This window comes from Rhinoraja longicauda, chromosome 4, assembly GCF_053455715.1.
Source record: "Rhinoraja longicauda isolate Sanriku21f chromosome 4, sRhiLon1.1, whole genome shotgun sequence".
Lineage (NCBI taxonomy): Eukaryota > Metazoa > Chordata > Chondrichthyes > Rajiformes > Arhynchobatidae > Rhinoraja > Rhinoraja longicauda.
Genome location: NC_135956.1, coordinates 42,998,805 through 43,019,973, shown reverse-complemented (window position 1 = coordinate 43,019,973; position 21,169 = coordinate 42,998,805). Strand labels below are relative to the sequence as shown.

At 46.0% G+C, this 21,169-nt stretch overlaps 1 protein-coding gene across 5 annotated transcripts in view; it reads right to left on the bottom strand.

Annotated features, from left to right (window-relative positions):
- The window catches only part of bbs9 (Bardet-Biedl syndrome 9), a 303,117-nt gene that overhangs the window by 201,017 nt on the left and 80,931 nt on the right, over nucleotides 1-21,169 (bottom strand). For all 5 annotated transcript variants that reach the window (XM_078397603.1, XM_078397606.1, XM_078397604.1 and 2 more), the window contains 4 exons: nucleotides 20,394-20,534; nucleotides 18,889-18,984; nucleotides 14,122-14,294; nucleotides 10,320-10,472 (listed from right to left, as the gene is read on the bottom strand). In XM_078397603.1, the coding sequence (XP_078253729.1) occupies nucleotides 10,320-10,472; nucleotides 14,122-14,294; nucleotides 18,889-18,984; nucleotides 20,394-20,534 (563 nt within the window). The remainder of the gene's footprint in view (nucleotides 1-10,319; nucleotides 10,473-14,121; nucleotides 14,295-18,888; nucleotides 18,985-20,393; nucleotides 20,535-21,169) is intronic.

Genomic DNA, 21,169 nt, shown 5'->3' with positions numbered 1-21,169 from the left:
CAAACCTGGGGTCAGCATGCAACAGTGCCCGCAATAAGCAACAATACCTGCCGACAAGCCAGCTGTTGCCGAGAAATTTCAAACCGGATGAGTTCTCAGCGACGCGCCGAGATCCACTACGATTTTTGGAAGACTCCTCACGATCATGCCCGCGACACCCCGGCGAACTGTCGACGACAGCCTAGTCGCCAGCAGTTGCCTTAAAATTGCCTAAGTGGGACAGGCCCTTTACTCTTCACAATTGGTTGCTATGTTCCCTTCATTACCAAAGTGACAGCATTGTAGGGTACTTCAGTGGGTGTAGAGCACTCCAGGTTGTGCTTTCTTTTTTCTTTAGTACCCCATTCACTTAAACACAATCCTCACTGTCATGCAGTTGAAATGGAAAACTCTTGGAAGAAGAGGGATCACACAAGTTTATAAAACTGTGTTATTGTTAAGTGTTCAACCAATAATTAAAATTGAAACAGGTATTTGATGCCACTTAGAAGCTGATACCTATTTGTCTACAAGTTTGTAAGTTCATAAGTGAAATGAGCAGAATTAGGCCATTCGGCCTATCAAATCGACTTTGCCACTCAATCATGGCTGACCTATCTCTCTCTCCTAACCCCATTCTCCTGCCTTCTCCCCATAATCCCTGACACAAGGAATTGTGCCAATGCTTGTCTGATGCGTGTACAAACATAATTTGAAATAGCCAACCCAAGAGCACATACCGGTGTTTGGCAAACATAATGGTGTGGACATAAAGGTCCATGCAACATTGCCACTGCTTCACCAGAGACTGTGTGCCAGCTTCTATCAAGGCTTGCATTCCCTGAGGGAGATTGGCTGCTTGGACTCAATCATAGAGCTTTGAATTGGTTGCAAGAGCAGATAAATGGGAAAAGACTGCTACTGGAGAGGTTGAAGAGTTAAACTTCAGTAACGTGAGCAGCAGTATAATTCTCCACAGAGAAAAGTTTCATTAATTGTTACAGTGGTTTCTGCTGTTTTGCTATTTATAAAGTCTCTTGTTACAAAAGGATGCACTAATCAAGCACTTTTTTAAGCAAATGTTATATACGCCAAAATGCCAGGTTCTCTTCCTGGCAGTGTCATTACATTGGGAAGTACAATGTGGAGAGAAGTCATGCTCTATTGGTCAAATAGAAATCGAGCTGTGCAAAAAAAGAAAGATGTTGAAGCGCAAGAACCATAGGCACTAGGCAGCAGGTTCAGAGGATAGCATAAAACAGACAAAGATTGATTCAGAAAAGGAAATAGAATTGAAATACAGTAAGTAGGAAGGCATCATTATAAACTTCGATCAAACTTGTTACAAAAATTAATCATTTAATTCCTTGCTTTAGTCACAATAAAATGCCGAAAGCTAATCTCCATGGGAGCTCCCTTGTGATAAAATAGGGCTTTGTAGCGACCATAGAGAGTGGTCCTAGGTATCGAACCCTCAGATTGGCCAGCAAGGTCACGTGTGGGCGCGACCATAAGGATTGGTCCAGGGAGTGAGACCGCTGATTGGACAGTGTCGTCACGTGCGGTTTTGGCGCCCAAAAGAGTCTGTTGGGAGACTTCTTCGAAGTGAACAGTTAGTTTTAATGGTTGTCTGTGATCTCATTATGTAAACTTTGTGATCGAATATTGCTGTCGCAATAAACTTCTTCAACAAAGAACGAGCCTCCAGACTCGCCATATTGGTGACCCCGACGTGATCCAGCCGATCACCTACCATGAGTGAACAAGACGCCTCGTTTTTGGTTTCCATGCCCGGCGCACCGGAGCTAAGCGTGGTCAGCGTTCACCTTCCGTCGTTTTGGGCACATCAACCACAATCTTGGTTTGTCCATACCGAAGCCCAGTTTCACTTAAGAAACATCTCGGCAGACGCGACAAAGTGCTACTATCTCGTCAGCGCTCTACCGCCGGAGACGACCGCACGGGTGATACGGTTCATCGTCAACCCTCCCGCAGAAGACAAGTACGAGGCCATGAAGGCACTGTTATTACGAACCTTCGGATTCAGTAGGCATGACCGAGCTAAGAGGCTTATGCACTTACCGGATCTCGGAGATCGGCTGCCGTCCGTTCTCATGGCTGAAATGTTAGCGCTATCAGGTGAACACACGGATTGCCTCATGTTTGAGCAGGCATTCCGAGAGAAGCTTCCCGAAGATGTCAAACTCATGCTCATGGATTGTTCTTTTAAGGACCCCGTGGCATATGCAGAAAAAGCCGATGTGCTCATGGCGTCCAAATCAAAGAGAAGCAGTTCGATCAACAAGGTCTCGACATCAGTGGCCGCACCACGGCGGCAGCAAGATGGCGCCGCGTCTCCCGCCAATTCTCCAAAAACCCGCCAAAAGGAGCCGCACAAGCGCGGCTGGTGCTATTACCATTTACGATGGGGTGGAGAATCCCGCAACTGCCGCTCACCTTGTACCTTCTCGGGAAATGCCTCGGCCGATCGTACATAGAGGCGGTTGCGATTGGCCAGAACCGACGCCTCTACGTCCGAGATCGATTCACGGACACAGAATTTTTGGTTGACACGGGAGTCATAGTCAGTATCGTACCACCGACCGGCCTCGAGACCAGATCTGGTAAGACAGGTCCTAACCTCATCGCGGTTAACGGCAGCCCCATCCGCACGTATGGCATGCGGACAATGTCCCTGGCTTTAGGCATCCGCACGTACGAATGGCCATTCATTATCGCGGACGTCAGCCAAGCGATCCTGGCGCAGATTTCCTCTGGGCCTTTTCACTAGTCCCCGATATCCGCGGTAACGACCTTCGACCCTCCGCCAGCAGCGATGAGCCCGCCGCTCCGCCGGCCGCCACGCCCAACTGTCCAGGCCGTCGTCGTGGCCCCCGACCCGTATGCTGAGGTCCTGGCGGGGTTTCCAGAGCTGCTCATCCAACGCTTCGACGCCCCTTTGGCCAGGCACGGCATGGTCCACCACATCCGCACCGAGGGCCCCCCCGTTTTCGCTCGGGCCCGGAGGTTACCACCCGACAAGCTGGTGGTGGCGCGGGCAGAATTCAGGAAGATGGAAGAAATGGGCATTGTCCGTCAGTCAGACAGCCCGTGGGCCTCGCCGTTGCATATGGTCTCCAAAGCATCTGGGGGGTGGAGACCATGCGGCGATTACCGACGCCTCAATGCTGTCACCACGGCTGACCGCTACCCCATACCGCACCTCCAGGACTTCTCGTCTGAGCTGCAAGGTGCCATGGTGTTCTCCAAGATCGATTTGGTGCGGGGCTACCACCAGATCCCTGTGCGCCCGGAGGACATACCAAAAACTGCCACGATCACTCCGTTCGGGTTGTTCGAATGGTTGCGCATGCCTTTCGGTTTAAAGAACGCGGCACAGGCTTTCCAGCGACTCATGGACCGTGTTGGTCGAGATTTGCCTTTTGTGTTCATTTATTTAGATGATATCCTGGTCGCCAGCCCCTCGGAGCAGGAACACCTGGCCCACTTACGGACTGTATTCCAACGGCTCCAAGACCAAGGGCTCATCATCCAACCCTCCAAGTGTCAATTTGGCCTCCCTTCTCTCGATTTCTTAGGGCACAGAATCACCCCTGCCGGCACCACCCCTTTGCCCGAGAAGGTGGAGGCTATCCGTGCATTCCCGCGGCCCACCACAGTGAAGGGTCTGCAAGAGTTCGTGGGCATGGTGAACTTCTACCATAGGTTCGTCCCGGCAGCAGCACGGGTCATGCGCCCGCTCTTCCAGTGCCTCGCGGGTAAATCTGTAGAGTTGGTATGGTCCTCGGCCGCTGAGTCGGCCTTTGCAGCAGCTAAGGCGGCTTTGGCAGACGCCACCATGCTGGTCCACCCGAGCGCCTCCGCCCCCACGGCCCTGACGGTTGATGCGTCTGACGTGGCGGTGGGAGGGGTTTTGGAACAGCAGGTCGGTGGCCTTTGGCAGCCCTTGGCGTTTTTCAGCCGGCAACTGAGTTCGGCTGAGCTGAAATATAGCGCCTTTGACCGAGAGCTTCTGGCTCTCTACTTAGCTGTCCGTCACTTTAGGTATTTCCTAGAAGGCCGCCCGTTTGTGGCCTTTACGGACCATAAACCGTTAACTTTTGCTTTTTCCAAATTGTCTGACCCATGGTCGGCCCGCCAGCAGCGGCACCTGACTGCCATCTCTGAGTTTACCACCGATGTCCGTCATGTCGCGGGTAAGCTTAATGCCGTTGCTGACGCCCTGTCTCGGCCTGCTGTTTCCCCCATTTCGGTGGTAGACCGCGAGGTGGATCCCCAGGAGCTTGCGGAGACACAGCTCCTGGCGGACACCGCCTCGGCATACCAGTCCGCCACTTCAGGGTTGAAGTTGGCTCAGGTGGCCTGCGGGCCGGCGGGCACAAAAGTCTGGTGTGATGTTTCCCTCCCCCGTCCCAGGCCGGTGGTGCCGCCCTCCCTTCAGCGCCGGGTGTTTGATGCCATTCACGGGCTGGCGCACCCGTCCATCCGCTCCACCTCTGCCTTAGTAGCCGCTCGGTTTGTGTGGCATGGCCTGCGAAAGCAGGTAGCTGCTTGGGCCCGTTCCTGCGTTCCCTGCCAGACCGCTAAAGTCCAACGCCATGTCCAGCCCCCAGTACAAGAGTTTGCGGTTCCAGCGGTCCTTTATTTCCATATTCATGTGGATTTAGTCGGACCTTTACCTTCCTCCCGGGGCTACACCCATCTGCTCACGGTGGTGGATCGGTTCACCCGGTGGCCGGAGGCTTTCCCATTGTCAGATACCTTCGCTGCCTCTTGTGCCAGGGCCCTGGCCCTCCATTGGGTGGCCCGTTTCGGGGTTCCGTCTGTTATCACCACTGACAGGGGGCCACAGTTCACCTCTACCCTCTGGGCCACGCTAGCAGAGCTGTACGGCTCCCGGGTGCAACACACCACGGCGTAAAACCCTCAGGCTAATGGGCTCGTGGAGAGGTTCCACAGACAACTCAAGGCGGCCCTCAGTGCGAGGCTGGAGGGCCCGGACTGGGTAGACCAACTTCCCTGGGTCCTTTTGGGCATCCGGACCGCTCCTAAGCAGGATCTCGGTGCTTCGTCCGCGGAACCAGTATATGGCTCGCCACTTCGAGTACCCGGAGATTTGCTGCCGGAGTCCTCTGGTCAGCTACCTTCAGTTCCGTCGGTGTTAGCATCACTCCGGGCACGCGTGGGTTCCCTGGCTCCGGTTCCGACTTCGCGTCATGGGTGTCTCATGGTGCATGAACCGCCTGCCATGAAGGACTGTGAGTTTGTATTTCTGCGTAGAGATGCCCATCGTTCCCCGTTGCAGAGGGTCTATGAAGGGCTGTTCCGGGTTTTGCGTAAAGGGACGGTCACCTTCACCTTAGAGGTGGGCGGCAGGAGTGAGCTCGTCTCGGTGTCCAGGCTTAAACCTGCGCACTTGGATCCGGACAGCCCTGTCCTGGTTGGTCAACCGCCTCGGCGAGGCAGTCCTCCTGCAGTCCCACCCGGTCCAGGACCCCCCCGCTCCTCCAGTTCCACCCGGTCCAGGACCCCCCGCTCCTGTGGTTCCGGCTGCCCCTCTCCTTACTCGTTCTGGTCGCGAAATCCGGCTCCCTGCTAGGTTCCGTACCTCGGGTTCTGGGGGGGGGGGGGGGGGGGGGGTCATGTAGCGACCATAGAGAGTGGTCCTAGGTATCGAACCCTCAGATTGGCCAGCAAGATCACGTGTGGGCGCGACCGTAAGGATTGGTCCAGGGAGTGAGACCGCTGATTGGACAGTGTCGTCACGTGCGGTTTTGGCGCCCAAAAGAGTCAGTTGGGAGGCTTCTTCGAAGTGAACAGTTAGTTTTAATGGTTGTCTGTGATCTCGTTATGTAAACTTTGTGATCGAATATTGCTGTCGCAATAAACTTCTTCAACAAAGAACGAGCCTCCAGACTCGCCATAGCTTGACTTGGTCACTTTGCCAGCAACATAGCCTTCCTTGACGAAAATGGGCAAAAGTCCTACCCTCCTTTTGATTCTGATCAAAACCATTATCATCCCATAACATGAATGCTCAGAGAACAAGTACTGCAACTAACCTGTACCATGACTGTACCTCAGAAGTACTCATTACAAAAGAAACATGGTATTCCTGAATATACACAAATGCTAAAATAGGCAAATGGAAGTCTGTTACAAATGGCCAGAAGCCAAGGAGTTCAGGCAGCTGCTGTGGAGAAGAATGTTTCATCAGAACTGGATTAGGTCTTTAAAGTGGAAGGTTTTGTGATAGAACAGAGGGCAAAAAAGAAATTAAAGTGAAGCTGATATCTTGAGCCAAAGGGCCTGTTCCATGCTGTACTGTTCTAAGTTCATCCATTAGAGGCGGCTAGGCACAATGAGGTCAAAGTTAATGTGGGACAGAAAATTATAAGAGTGATCGAAATCAGCAACAAATTCACACACTACTGATGTACTCCAAGGTATCTAACATTGAAGTGCTGTAATGGAGTCATAGAGTCATACAGCGTGGAAATAACCATTTCTGCCCAACTTGCCCACACCAGCCAACATATCCCAGCTACACTAGTCCCACCTGCCCGTGTTTGGTCCTTATCCCTCCAAACCTGTCCTATCCATGTTCTTGTCTTAACTATTTCTTAAACGTTGGAATATTCCGTGACTCAACTACCTCCTCTCGCAGCTCGTTCCATACACCCACCACCCTTTGTGTGGAAAAAGCTACCCCTCTGATTCCTCTGAAGGTTCAATCTTTTCACCTTCACTCTGTCCCAGAGGACCCATGTCCTCTGGTCCTTGATTCACCTACTCTGGGCAAGAGACTCTGTGCAACCACCCAATCTATTCCTCTCATGATTTTATACACCCCTCATCCTCCTGCGCTCCATGGAATAGAGTCCCAGCCTACTCAATCTCTCCATATTGCTCACACCCTCTAGTCCTGCCAACATACTGGTAAATCTTTACTTTACCCTTTCCAGCTTGACAACATCTTTCCTATAACATGGTGCCAAGAACTGAACACAATACTCTAAATGCGGCCTCATCAACGTCTTATACAACTGCAACATGACCTCCCAACTTCTATACTCAATACTCTGACTGATGAAGGCCAATGCGCTGAAAGCCTTTTTGACCACCCTAGCTACCTGTGACTCCACCTTCAAGGAACCATGCACCTGCTGTTACAAGGGAACAGGTTCCAGGATTTGGCTAGTAGAACAGAAAAGCTCACTTGTCTGTTTAGTTACAAATCAGATTTATTGGCAAGAGAGAATAAAAACAATACTTGTCTCGGTATGCACGACAGCACACCTCTCTCTCTCTCTGCCTCCGTCCAAGGCGCTGATCACGACTCAGCCCGACAGTAAACCCCTCTCATACAAGAACTAACTAATGGCCCACCAGCGCCTGCCTTTCTACCAGCAGGAATCAGCCGTTGAAAATAACCGCCGTTAATTCATGGCCAATAGCACCGCTTCCAAATTCAAACTGCAACCAATGGTAGGGGCCTACATCCGAGCGAGCCCCCCCCCCCCCGGAAACAAAGCGCTACCGGCCGCAGACGTGGCGCGCAAGGCAATACACACAGCACTATCGTCTTGGCGCGCAAAGTTTTAAACATAGTGCTGCAGCTGACAGCGCTATCAGCCATTGAACATAGCACTACCGGCCACAGTGCTAGGAGCCTTTAAACATAGTGCTACCAGCCACAGCGCTAAGAGGCTTTAAACATAGTGTTACTGGTCACAGCGCTATCAGCCACGGACTGCTCGGGAAAAACTCTTATTACATTTTACCGCTTGAACAGTCACATTACTGTCACATCCGGCCCGCAGGCTTTACCTCATTACATCCGGCCCACAGGTTTAGTAAAGTCCACATGGTCGTGATGCCAATCCGCACATACAACGTAGTAATATTTTGGCCAACAAGATTGCCCCAATGGTCAGTCCCCAGTGCACCACTGTTGTCCACCAGACTCCAAACATCCCACCATCCACCCGGGGGATTGTAGTCGTGGTATTGTTCTCCGACCCTTCGAATCTTCTCCACGGCTTCCTGGATATGGTGATGTTCCCCGATGTTCTATCTGGCTTTAAACATAGCGCTAGCAGCCACAGCACTATCGGCCACGGACAGTTCAGGATAAACTCTGATGACACCTGCACTCCTGGATCCATCTGCTCTACAACACTCCCCAGAGCCCTACCATTCACTGTGTAGGTCCTGCCTATATTAGACTTCCCAAATTGCAACACCTTACTTTTCTCTGTATTAAATTCCATCAACCATTCCTCAGCCCACTTGGCCAATCGATCAAGATCCTGTTGCAATTTTTCACAACCATCTTCATTATCTGTAAAACCACCAACTTTTATATCATCAGCAAACTTACTAATCTTGTCATGTACGCAAGTCCTCATCCAAATCATCGATGTAGATGACAAACAGTAACAGGCCCAGCACCGAACCCTGAGGCACACCACTCTTCACAGGCCTCCAGTCCACAAAGCTCTGCCCTCATGAACCTTTTAGGTCACATCTTCAAAAAACTCAGATTTGTGAGACGCGTCCTCTCATGGACAAAACCATGCTAACCATCACCAATCAGCCCTTGTCCAGCTAAATGCCTGCATATTCTATCCCTCAGAATACTTTCTAGTAACTTTCCAACTACAGATGTTAAGCTCACTGACCTATAATTCCCAGAATTTTTCCTGCAGCCCTTCGTGAATAGAGGCACACACAGCCCCTCTTGAATAGGGGCACATCATAATGTTAGGAAATTCTTAAGTGAAGACAAGCCAATATATTTGGAACGAGCAGCACGGTGGCACAGCGGTAGAGTTGCTGCCTTACAGTACTTTCAGTGCCAGAGATCTGGGTTCAATCCCGACTATGGGTGCTGTCTGTGCGGAGTTTATCTGTTCTTCCCGTGACCGCGTGGATTTTCTCCAAGGTCTTTGGTTTCCTCCCCCACTCCAAAGACGTACAGGTTTGTAGGTTAATTGGCTTGGCTTGGTATAAATATAAATTGTCCCTAGTGTGTGTTAATATGCGGGGATCGCTGGTCGGCGTGGAATCGGTAGGCCGAAGGGCTGTATCTCTAAACTAAACTAAACTAAACTCTGTGATCACGTGGGAATCTCGATTGTTGCAGAGCTTATATTGATTGATTGAAAGATGCAGCATAGAAACAGGCCCTCAAACCCATTGAGTTAATGCTGACCATCGATCATCCATTCTCACTAATTCTATGTCATCCCACTTTCACATCCACTACCTGCACACAAAGCGCAATTTATAGAGGCCAATTAATCCACAAACCCACACATTTTTGGGATGTGGGAGGAAACCAGAGTGCCCAGAGGAAACCCACACAGCCTCGCTCCCAACATTCACTGCCCTGGCTCATAATTCTTTTCATATATTTCAAAATTATACTTTATTCATAATATATTAAATGAGAGAATTTCAACAGTTCATTGCGAGATTGCCAGCATTTTCCAGGAAGTTCCAACTGAGTATAAAGGAACTGCCCAAGTAAACGACTGTGATTTTCTTTTTTCGATGATTTCTTAAATAGCCACAGCAGTGCATCTGCCTCACACCAGTTTATTAGGTGTCACCTGGCAAATTTTAATTACAGATCTCGAAGTTTTCATTCTTTTCAAAACAAAAAAATAATATAAAGAAACATATCTTCATGTCCAGTAAAGTTTAATTCAAGGTAAATCAGAAGACTTCATTACTTGTTAAATTTGTTCCAGATGGCTCTGCCATTTCCAACATACTTAGTCGGCCAGAAGAATAATGATGGCAGTAACACACACTACTATGTTGAATAAAACAGGAATTCAAGACACTGCACTCGACTGGCTGATTACATTTCTATGTCCCTTGATATATTCTGTGCATTTTGACAAGCCATTGGAAAATATTCCAAAATGACATTCAGAAACATTGCAGAGTTTAATAGTGATCCATGGAATCTATGACAAGGATGAGATGATAACATGCTTGCTTTCCTACTGTATGACATTATCAAGTTTATAGTATCACTGAGCATTGGATCATGAAACCAAAAAACAAATGGAGAAGTTGGCACCAGTTATGGATCAGCTTCAGCTTGGCTACAGCTGCAACAAACACACACCACAACAAGAGAACAATACTTATCTATGATCAAATCATAAAAAATCTCAACTGCACCATCTTTTCTACATCAGCCAACACAATCAACAACAGGAACAGGCAAATCTTTTGTCAATATTACACAATTAGAATAGGGTCATATACAATATTCAAGAAACATGGCAACAAGCACTCACCTGCCGATAGGTTCCATCCAGTAATGTATCTAGATTACGTAAAGGTGAGGGAGTTTTGTCCTTGAAGTGTGTTAAAAGCCGCCTTTGGATGGCTCTGTATTGTACTGCCCGTTCTGAAAGAAGTTCTTTATATTTCTCAGCATTTAAGCGCAGCTATAAAAATAACAAAGGACTTCAAACATTGCTCTGCTTTTCAAACGTTTTTTAAAAAATCCTTTAAATGTATTTGTTGAAATTATAAATAAAATTCTCATTCACTTTATCTGAACCATGGAAGCAGTCAATGACCTGGATTTTATGGTCTGTGGCAAAGAAATGGTGCTTACTGCTGACAAAAGAAAACCTCTAAAAACCTAGTGATCTCCACAGTGTGGATTTCACCTTTCCCAATGTTTATTTCATTCTGGCGTCAGTACTATCAGATCAGAGGAATAGCTTCAAGCAGACTTGATGCCAAAAAATGATGGCATCTGCATTCTGAACACTCGAGAACATAATGATTGGTATATATACACATGATTGATGTGGTAGCCAAAATATCAAACTTGAACAAATAAAAATAATTATTAACTAATCTTAAAAAGGTTACATTTTGAAATAATCATCTTGATGCAATCAGTCTTGACACAAAATCTCAAATTCTCTATAACACTTCATTCAAAAATAAAATCACATTTCACAAAGGTCTTTGCAGTCAGGCAAGGTGTAAAATTATGAAGCTTTCAGCAATTTCAAGATTTTCACTTTCCAGAACTTAAAACACCCGAGAAAAGAATGGAGTATTTAACTGCCCTTGTATAATTTAGAGCATGGTGCTAGATTTTCCGTTTAACAGAAGTAAAAGCTTTTTGTTTTGAGTATGTATGTAACAAAAAAGGATAGTGTAGTAGATATGGTTCATATCAACTTCGGTAAAGCTTTCGACAAGGTTCTACAAAGGAGTCTGGTCTAAAAGATTAGGTTCCAAGGTATCAATGGCAAGTTGGCAAATTGCATCTAAAATTGATTTAGCAATAGAAACAAAGGGCAATGGTAGATGGTCTTATGGTAGATCATGGTAGATAATGGCAATGGTAGATTTGTAAATGGATGCCAGTAACTAGCGGTGTTCCATTCAGATTGGTGCTGGGACCCTTGCTGTCAATGATTTGGATGTAGATTTAGAGGCATGATCAGCAGGTTTGTAGATGACACAAAGATTGGTGAAGTTGTTGACAGTGTGAAGGGTAGTCTCAGCCATCACAGATATCAAAGCGAAATGGAAGATTTTATATTGATAAATGCGAAGCGATTAATTTTGGGAATACTAATGAGCTACAATATACACCATTCAACACATACGACATAAAACAGCAAGATTATTGGGAACATCGAAGAACAAAGGGACCTTTTTGTACATCCAAAGATCCTTGAAGGTTACAAGGAGATATTGTGGTTAAGAAAGTATATGGGATGCTGTTTTCATTAGTTGAGATACTGAATACAAAAGCAGGAAGGTTATGGAAATATACAAACATAGAAAAATAGGTGGAGTAGGCCATTCGGCCCTTTGAGCCAGCACCGCCATTCAATATGATCATGGCTGATCATCTAAAATCAGTACCCCATTCCTGCCTTTTGCCCATATCCCTTGATTCCTTTAGCCCTAAGATCTAAATCTAACTCTCTTGAAAACAACCAGTGAATTGACCTCCTCTACCTTCTATGGCAGAGAATTCCGCAGATTCACAACTCTCTTGGTGAAGAGGTTTTTCCTTATCTCAGTCCTAAATGGCCTACCCCTTATTCTTAAACTGGTTCTGGACTCCCCCAATATCGAGAACATTTTTCCTGCATCTAGCCTGTCCAATCCTCTAAAAAATGTATATGTTTCTATAAGATCCCTTCTCATCCTTCTAAATTCCAGTGAATACAAGCCCAGTTGACCCATTCTTTCATCATATGTCAGTCCCACCACCCGGGAATTAACCAGGTGAACCTTCGCTGGACTCCCTCGATAGCAACAATGTCCTTCCTCAAATTAGGAGACCAAAATTGCACACAGTATTCCAGGTGCAGTCTCACCAGGGCCCTGTACAACTGCCCCTAAACACAAATCCTCTTCCAATGAAGCTTTCTGCACTGCCTGCTGAACCTGCATGCTTACTTTCAGTGACTGATGTACAAGCACACCCAGGTTTCGTTGCACCTCCCCTTTTCCTAATCTGACACCATTCAGATAATAATCTGCCTTCCTGTTCTTACCACCAAAGTGGATAACCTCACATTTATCCACATTATACTGCTTCTGCCATGCATCTGCCAACTCACCCAAGTCACCCTGCAGCGTCATAGCATCCTCATCACAGCTCACACTGCCACCCAGCTTTGTGTCATCCGCAAACTTGAAGATGTCACATTTAATTCCCTTGTCTAAATCATTAATATATATTGTAAATAACTGGGGTCCCAGCACCGAGCCTTGTGGCACCCAACTAGTCACTGCCTGCCATTCTAAAAATGACCCGTTAATTCCTACTCTTTGCTTCCTGTCTGCCAACCAGTTTTCTATCCATGTCAACACACTACCCCCAATACCATGTGCTCTAATTATGCACACTAATCTCGAGTGGGACCATGTCAAAGTCCAGATACACCACATCCACTGACTCTCCCTTATCAATTCTATTTGTTACATCCTCAAAAATTTCCAGAAGATTAGTCAAGCATAATTTCCCCATCATAAATCCATACTGACTTTGACCAATTCTGTCACTGCTTTCCAAATGCGCCGCTATAACATCTTTAATAATCGACTCAAGCATGTTAGCCTTACCGATGTAAGGCTAACTGGTCTTCAATTCCCCTTTTTCTCTCTCCCTCCTTTCTTAAAAAGTGGAGTTACATTGGCTACCCTCCTGTCTACAGGAACTGATCCAGAGTCGAGAGAACTTTGGAAAATGATCACCACGATTTCTTGAGCCACCTCCTTGGGTATTCTGGGATGCAGACCATCAGGCCCTGGGGATTTATCTGCCTTCAGTCCCAACAGTTTACCTAACATCATTTCCTGACTAATGTGCATTCCCTTCAGTTCCTCCCTCCCACTAGATCCTCAGTCCCCTCGTATTTCTAGGAGATTGTTTGTGTCTTCCTTAGTGAAGACAGAACCAAAGTACTTGTTTAACTGTTCTGCCATTTCCTTGTTTCCATTATAAATTCACCTGTCTCTGATTGTAAGGGACCTAAATTTGTCTTCACTAATCTTTTCCTTTTAACTATTCTAAAGAAGCTTTTACAGTACAACTACACTATTGGCTTCTAGTTACCATACAATAGGAAGGATGTGGTAGCTCTGGAGAGGTGTAGAGAAAGATTCACCATGAAGTCGCCAGGGTGGCAGCATTTCATTAATAAAGATGGACCGAGTCTGTTTTCCTTGGAGTGGAGGAGGTTAAGTGGGGACTTCATAGAAGTATATAAAATTACGAGTATAGATGGGGAAAATTGTAAGAATCTTTTCCCCTTAAATGATTTAGGCAAGAGGGAAGGGATTTAGGATTTAATGGGGGTTCTTTTTCACCCAGACAATGACGAGGATCTGGAATGCACTGCATTGGAGTGTGGTAGAAGCAATAATCTATCAACAATTAAGAAGCTTCTGGATGAGCACTTGAATGCTGCATTGCTGGAAGATGGGATTAATTCACATGTATGCCCACTGATCGGTATGGACGTGGTAGACCGAATGGTAAATTTTCATGCTGCATGACTATGACAAATAGATTCTTCAACATTACACTACAATCTCCGGGCTACAGACCTCAAAGTGCCGATCAACTAATTGAAAGTACTCCTGCAAAGGGATGGGCCCAGGAAAGGTGCACATAAAGTCTTTATGCTCTTCACTGGCAAATGTCTCTTCCAAATGCTGAATAAGTCCTTTTGTGATTAGCCAGAGATCTTCAAATTGGTCACATTGAATTCTGTACCGACCTGAGAAGTTAAATAAAAAATATAATAGCAGCAGTTTTCAGAGAATTAATATTTATTCATTACTTGTTGGACAATAACTTCATCATTTACAACCTGTACTTATTTGCTTTAAAATGTTGATTGTTCAATTGTACTTCATTGTCACATGTATATGTTTGGGTTATTTCCAACATTTGCTTGCATTAGATTTCTAATAACATGTTCTGCCTCTCACAGACCTTTAACCCTTTCTGAAGTCATCATAACTTTGGAGACCTTGTCAAATCTCTTCTCAACTTTCCCAGTTCTAAAGACTACCCCTGATATTTTAGGCAGGGGTGATAAATATAAACTCCATTAAAATCATCACAAATTATGTTTGTTTAAACAGCAATAAATTACTGACTTTTCTAAATGTCCTCAAAATATCAAAAACAACACAAAGTCCCCTATATAACAAAGTGAAGTAACTCGGTCGCTCAGACAGCATCTCTAGCATGGATAGATTGGCATTTTGGGTTGGAACTCTTCAGACTGATTGAAGTAGTGAAATTGCAAAAGAGAGGTGGTGGGGGGAGGGGGGTGGCAGGACAAAGCCTGGCAAGTGATAGGTGGACAAAGTTGTGGAGGATTTCTATTGGCAGGTGGGTGGAAAAAGGTTAGAGATAAAAACAAAAACAAAATGATAGAATGGAACATGAGAAGAGAAGTGAAGTGAAATTTGAAGCCAGAGGAAGTGATATAGGTGAAAGGGTACGGAGGGGTGAGATCGATATGGGAAAATCGATATGGGAAGGGGAGTTAAAATGGTTAGTAACCGAAAGATCCAATAGACCTTGACGAACCGAGCGTAAGTGTTCGGCTAAAGGGCCTCGGCGATGTAAAGGATGCCATATCGGGAACACCGAACGTAGTAGATAAGACTAGGGAAGGCACATGTGAACTTCTGTCTCACCTTAGGGCGGCAAAGAATGGGAAGACGAGTTAAAAAGAACTCTGTGATAAGGTGCTAGGGTTGAAATGAAGGGAGCATCTGGGTAGAACAGAAGGAAAGAGAAAGGGCAATACATTGATGTAGTTGGTAGAGCTGCTGTTTCACAGCACCCGAAACCCGGGTTTGATCCTGTCCTCTGTTGCTGTCTGGCTGGAGTTTGCATGTTTTTCCTGTGACTGTGTGGGTTTCTTCCAGTTGTTCAGGTTTCCTCCCACATCCCAAATGCATGCAGATCTGTTGGTTAATTGGCCTCTGTAAATTGCCCCTAATTTGCCGGGAGTGGATGCAGAAGTGGGATAATAAAGAATTAGTGTAAATGGTGATCAATGGTTGGAAAGATGGTATTTTTCAATCAATTCAATCAAAGAAACAGGATGAGCATGTTATCTGAAATTAAAGATTTCAGTGTTCATGCTGTCAGGCCATCATTTGTTGAAAAAGGAGGACATTCGAATGTCCTGTGAGAGCTTGATCTCAAGAACAGATGCGGAAGAGACAGAAAAGAGAAAGGGAAAGTGACCTTACAAGAGACAGGGTTGGGAGGAAATGTGGTCTAGGTAGCTGTGGGAGTCAGTGGGTTTGTTGTGCATATTAATGGACAGTTTGTGGCGCGTCGATAAGCCCGAAATAAAGGCGAGGAGCCAGGTATTTCGGGAGGGATTTTATTAGTTGTTGATCTCTAGTACGGTCGCGTCTGTAAGAGAGAGATCGCACCTAAAACCCCCTCGTTTATCCCTGTAGCTAAGGGCCACCCCCCTGGACTGGTCCATTCCCGTGCCGAGGGGTTCGATAGTGGTATGGCCCGACCCCTGTGAGCCACCACAGGACCCCCCACCAGAACCGGAGGCACAAAACGCACCGGCGGTCGCACAACCCGACCGGACCGCGTAGGAAAATCAGCCGACAGAGGGGCTGACGAAGCCACAGGTGGAGGGACAGGTGGAGGGAGCCGCGAAGGGAGGGCGACCACGCGACCAAGGCTGGGCAACCAACACCGGCTGGTCAATGTCCAAATGCGCCGGCTTTAAGCAGTCAATTGACACGGTCTCCGGCCGGCCCCCCATGTCCAACACAAAGGTTGACTGTCCGTACTGCAGCACCCGGTACGGGCCCTCATATGGCTTCTGGAGCGGCGTCCGGTGGGCGTCATGGCGCAGGAACACATAGGCGCAGTCCCGGAGGGCCGATGGCACGTGCAGGCGAAATGTCCCATGGCGGGACGTCGGCACGGGTGCGAGCTGGCCAACTCGCTCGCGAAGGTGCTGTACGGTGGATGAGGGCGGTTCCTGCTGACCCGGCACCGAGGGCACGAACTCCCCGGGCACCGTGAGCGGCGAGCCGTACACGAGCTCCGCTGAAGATGAGGCTATGTCCTCCTTAGGCGCAGTCCGGATGCCCAGCAAGACCCACGGTAGTGCGTCCATCCAGTCCGGGCCGGAGAGTCGCGCCTTCAGCGCTGCCTTGAGCTGCCGGTGGAACCTCTCCACCAGGCCGTTTGCCTGCAGGTGATAGGCCGTGGTGTGGTGCAGCCGCACACCCAACAGGTGAGCCATGGCCGACCACAGCTCAGATGTGAACTGTGGCCCCCGGGCGCGGCTGACCAGACGTCACATCGCACAGTATTGTCGTTCCTCCGGGGCCAAGAGGGACATCCTCAAGGCGGAGGCCAGAGATGGCAGTCCGGTAGGCGGGCATCTCCACTTCCGTTAGCTGGGGCTCTGCCAGGGCAGAATAATCAATGCCAGGCGCCACTTCGAAAATGACGTCGACGGCGGGGCGAGACAACTTGTCGGCCACCCGGTTTTTCTTCCCCTCGACGAAGCGAATGGAGGTGGTGTACTCCGAAATGTATGCCTGTAGCTAAGGGCCGCCCCCCTGGACTGGTCCATTCCCGTGCCGAGGGGTTTGATAGTGGTATGGCCCGACCCCTGGGAGCCGCCGCAAGTTTGTTTCCCAAAATGGAGAGAGTTTCAGAAAGGAGAAAGACGTATTGGAAATGAATAAGGCCAATGTGGAAGTTAGTGCCAACGTTAATGAAATTGACAAGTACAGGAGTATAGTACCAATGCAGTCATCATTGTAGCAGAGAAAGAGTTGGTTGGTGGTGCCAGAGTAGATTTGAAAGACTCTGTGTAGCCAAAAAAGTTGAATCACTGATGGCCCATAGGAGTACCCATGGTTATCCCTTTCGCCTGTAGAAAGAGGTGAGGAATCAAAAGGAAGGTCATTCAAAGTAAAGCACAAGTTTGGCCAGGCAGAGGAGAGCGTTAGTGGAGAGGAACTGTTTGGACCAATGTTGTATAAACTCAGTTACTCCAGATTCCAGCATCTGCTGTCTCTCATGTCTCCAAAAATCTCATAAACAAACTCTCTGTACTTCTGGAATGAAATGCAAAGGCATGTATTAGAATTTAATGGTCTTAACCATTCTGCAGTTGTGAATATTATTCACAGGACTCCTTCCAAAAAATATACAGCAATCCTTTCAAAAGCAAAGTACCAAGGCCTTCTAGTGATCTGTCCCTGTCAGCCAGCATGGGAACACAATAATTCTATAATGCTGTAAACTGAAGAACTGAACATTGTGTTCACAATTATAACCTCTTTAAATGTAGCTGGATAACATGCAGGAGACAGAGTAATCAGGAAAGGAATTATGCCCTTGGTATCATCCTTGTTGAAACACGAATAACAGAAGATATACAGTACAGGAAAGCAGGAGCCAAACATAAATGCGAGTCTTTTGAGTTAGAAAAGAAGGCACAAGTAAGCAAGAATTTTCCATCTTACTTGCACACTCAAACTTAAAAGCAGAGGGACTATTTGGCACCGACATCAGTGCTCGTCGTCAGGATAGAACAAGTCTTTCCATAGAAGTTCAACCTTTGCAAATATTCAGTGGGATATCCTATTTCCTGGTGTCACATTTTTAACCAACAGGGGAAAAAATAATTTTGTCAACATTGCACTTCATTTCTGCTCGAAACAATGTGAACCACAATGCCAAAAGCTTCAAAAGGTCATATATAACAATAAGAAATTTAATATGACAACTAATAATCAAATCAATGAGAGAACCACTACTAGTACAGATTATTTTAAATTATATACTGTACTTCACACACTGCTTCACCTAAGCACATGAATTAACAGACTCTTTTAAAATAATCCTAGGCAGAACTGAGCCATTCTCTCATAACCTGCAATTGTTCTCTGATTGCCAGAGGCACTGGCACAAGGTCAGTAGTGATCCCAGAAGATCACAAAACACTCTGACTTAGAGTAAAAGGTTTAAGTGAACCATAAAGTATCAAAAATTGAAACCAGACATTTTTTTCTCGCCATAAACAGGGTCTATCAGATAACTATGTGAAAACATTCTTATAATTGCACTTTAGGAGCTGATACTACTTTGCAAACTTACTTATTCTATATGATGATGTGCATTCTGATTAACAGAGGGAAGGGACAGAAGCACAAAACTGGGAAGTAGATTCAAAAGAGAAACTATAATTCCTGAAATTAGATATGCTCTCTCATTACATGTTACAAGCCAGGGGTAGCTGTTCTTAGTTAATTTGAAGGCAGTTAATGGAGATAATCACAGAAGATCGTACTCACTTGATGTCTTTGAGGATAAAAGTGTAATCGTTGACCCTGAGAGTAATTTAAATCCCAAGACATTCATCTGCTCGTGATCTGACTCTCCAAGAAAATCTGTTTTTATAAAGAAAAATGGAAAATTAGCCTAAGTGTAAGCATAACTAAATAATACTCACGCAAAAAGCCTTTGCCACAAGTTCAACATTGAAGTTACTCTCTCGACTTAATGAATGTGATAGATATACACTCCTGAATTGATTGATAAGCATGTTTTAAAATTGAAGGTGAACTTCAAGAGACAAAAATATTCCATTACAGCTCTATAAAGATGTTGTCTTGCATAGTTTAGGAAAACAATTTTGGTGCCATTTATAAAAGCATAGCTGAGGGGTAGAAAATGTAACTCTATATTACATACACATGATAACAATTACATATACTGAGCTTTCTACAAGTTCCAAATGGAAGAGATCTACTAAGGTTCTGAGTATCCATCTGCCCTGGAAGGTCTTGGGTCCGGTTCTATCCTGATTTCATTAACCCCAGCATTAAAGTGCTGCAGCTGAGCTCAATATCTAGGTTAATGAGAACGAGTGGGATTGTTGTCTAGTAAGTTTTGCTGAATGTGAAAGGCAAGAACAAATTAGTTTCAGCTGCCACACTCACTAATCAGGCTCATACACGAAAGATTAAATGAAACATGAAAAATGGTGAGGATACAGTGGGATATAGACCAGTTACATATACGGGTGAGAAATGGTCGATGGAGTTTGATCCGGGCAAATGTAAGGTGTTGCACTTTGGGAGGTCAAATGTAAGGGGAAAGTGAACAGTTAATGGCGAGTCCCTGAATAGCATAGATATACAAAAGGATCTTGGGCGTAGGGTCCAAAGCTCCCTGAAAGTGGCAACAAAAATAGATTGAGAGGTAAAGAAGGTGTATGTCTGCTTGCCTTCATCGATTGGGATGTTGAGTATAAGAGACAGGAAGTCATTTTGCAGCATTATAAAACTTTGGTTAGGCAACATTTGGTATATAGATGATGATGAGAGGCATGTAGAGGGTAAACAGTCATAACCTTTTTCTGCAGGCTAAAAAGGTCAGAGGCAGAAAAGTTGAAAAGAGATGTGTGGGGTGAGTTTTTTTTAAATACACAGAATAGTAGGTGCTTGGAACACACTGCCAGTGGTGGTGGTGGAAGCAGAAATTATGGTGACATTAAGAAGTTTTAGGAGAGGCACATGAATGTACAAAGAGACAAGGGGTATGGATCATGTGCGGGCAGAAGGGATTAGTTTAATTTGGCATCATGCTTGGCTCAGAATCATGGGCCTATATTAATGCCAAACTGATTCTAAATGCTGTGAATGAGCGACAATGCTCTTCACCAGCAGAAGAAAAATGATAGATGAAATAAGATGGAAACATGAATGTTAGCAAATAAACGTGTTATATTAATATTCATTCACAATTGGTATGCCGCAATTATTTAGAAAAACTATTACTAATGTGGAGTGCTTACCTGGAAAAAGAACGGAGATATTTACAGGTGGCTTGTTTATGTCAATTGTAATTTTGTGAACAGCATTCTTAGATGGTTGAACTGGTTGGCAAATTAACTTGAGAGGCAAACTAAATGTGCACTGTGCAATTCGAGGAACACCTGCAAAGCAAGATTACTGTTAAAATTTCCAAATGAAAATTTGCATTTGACAGCTTTAGTTTTTAAACCTATAATCGAAAAAACTACCTGATGAATGATCATTGACTTTTAACATCACCTCTGTTCCTCTCCCTCCATGTGCTGCCTCACTTGCTGAGTACTTCCAACATTTTCTGTTTGTATTATCATCTTAAGGTTACTAACAGGTAAACTCCTTTACAGCTTTCTTAACATCATCGAGACCAAACTTAGAATAGGCGACCGTTTTGACAAGCACATAGAGTCATAGAGTGATACAGTATGGAAACAGGCCCTTTGGCCCAACTTGCCCACACCGGCCAACATGTCCCAGCTAGTCCCACCTGCCTGCGCTTGGTCCATGTCCCTCCAAACTTATCCTATCCATGTACCTGTCTAACTGTTTCTTAAATGTTGAGATAGGCCCAGCCTCAACCACCTCCTCTGCCAGCTTGTTCCATAAACCCACCACCCTTTGTATGAAAACGTTACCTCTCAGATTCCTATTAAATCTTTTCCCCTTCACCTTGAACCTATGTCCTCTGGTCCTCAATTCCCCTACTCTGGGCAAGAGATTCTGTGCATCTACTGGATCTATTCCTCTCATGATTTTATAC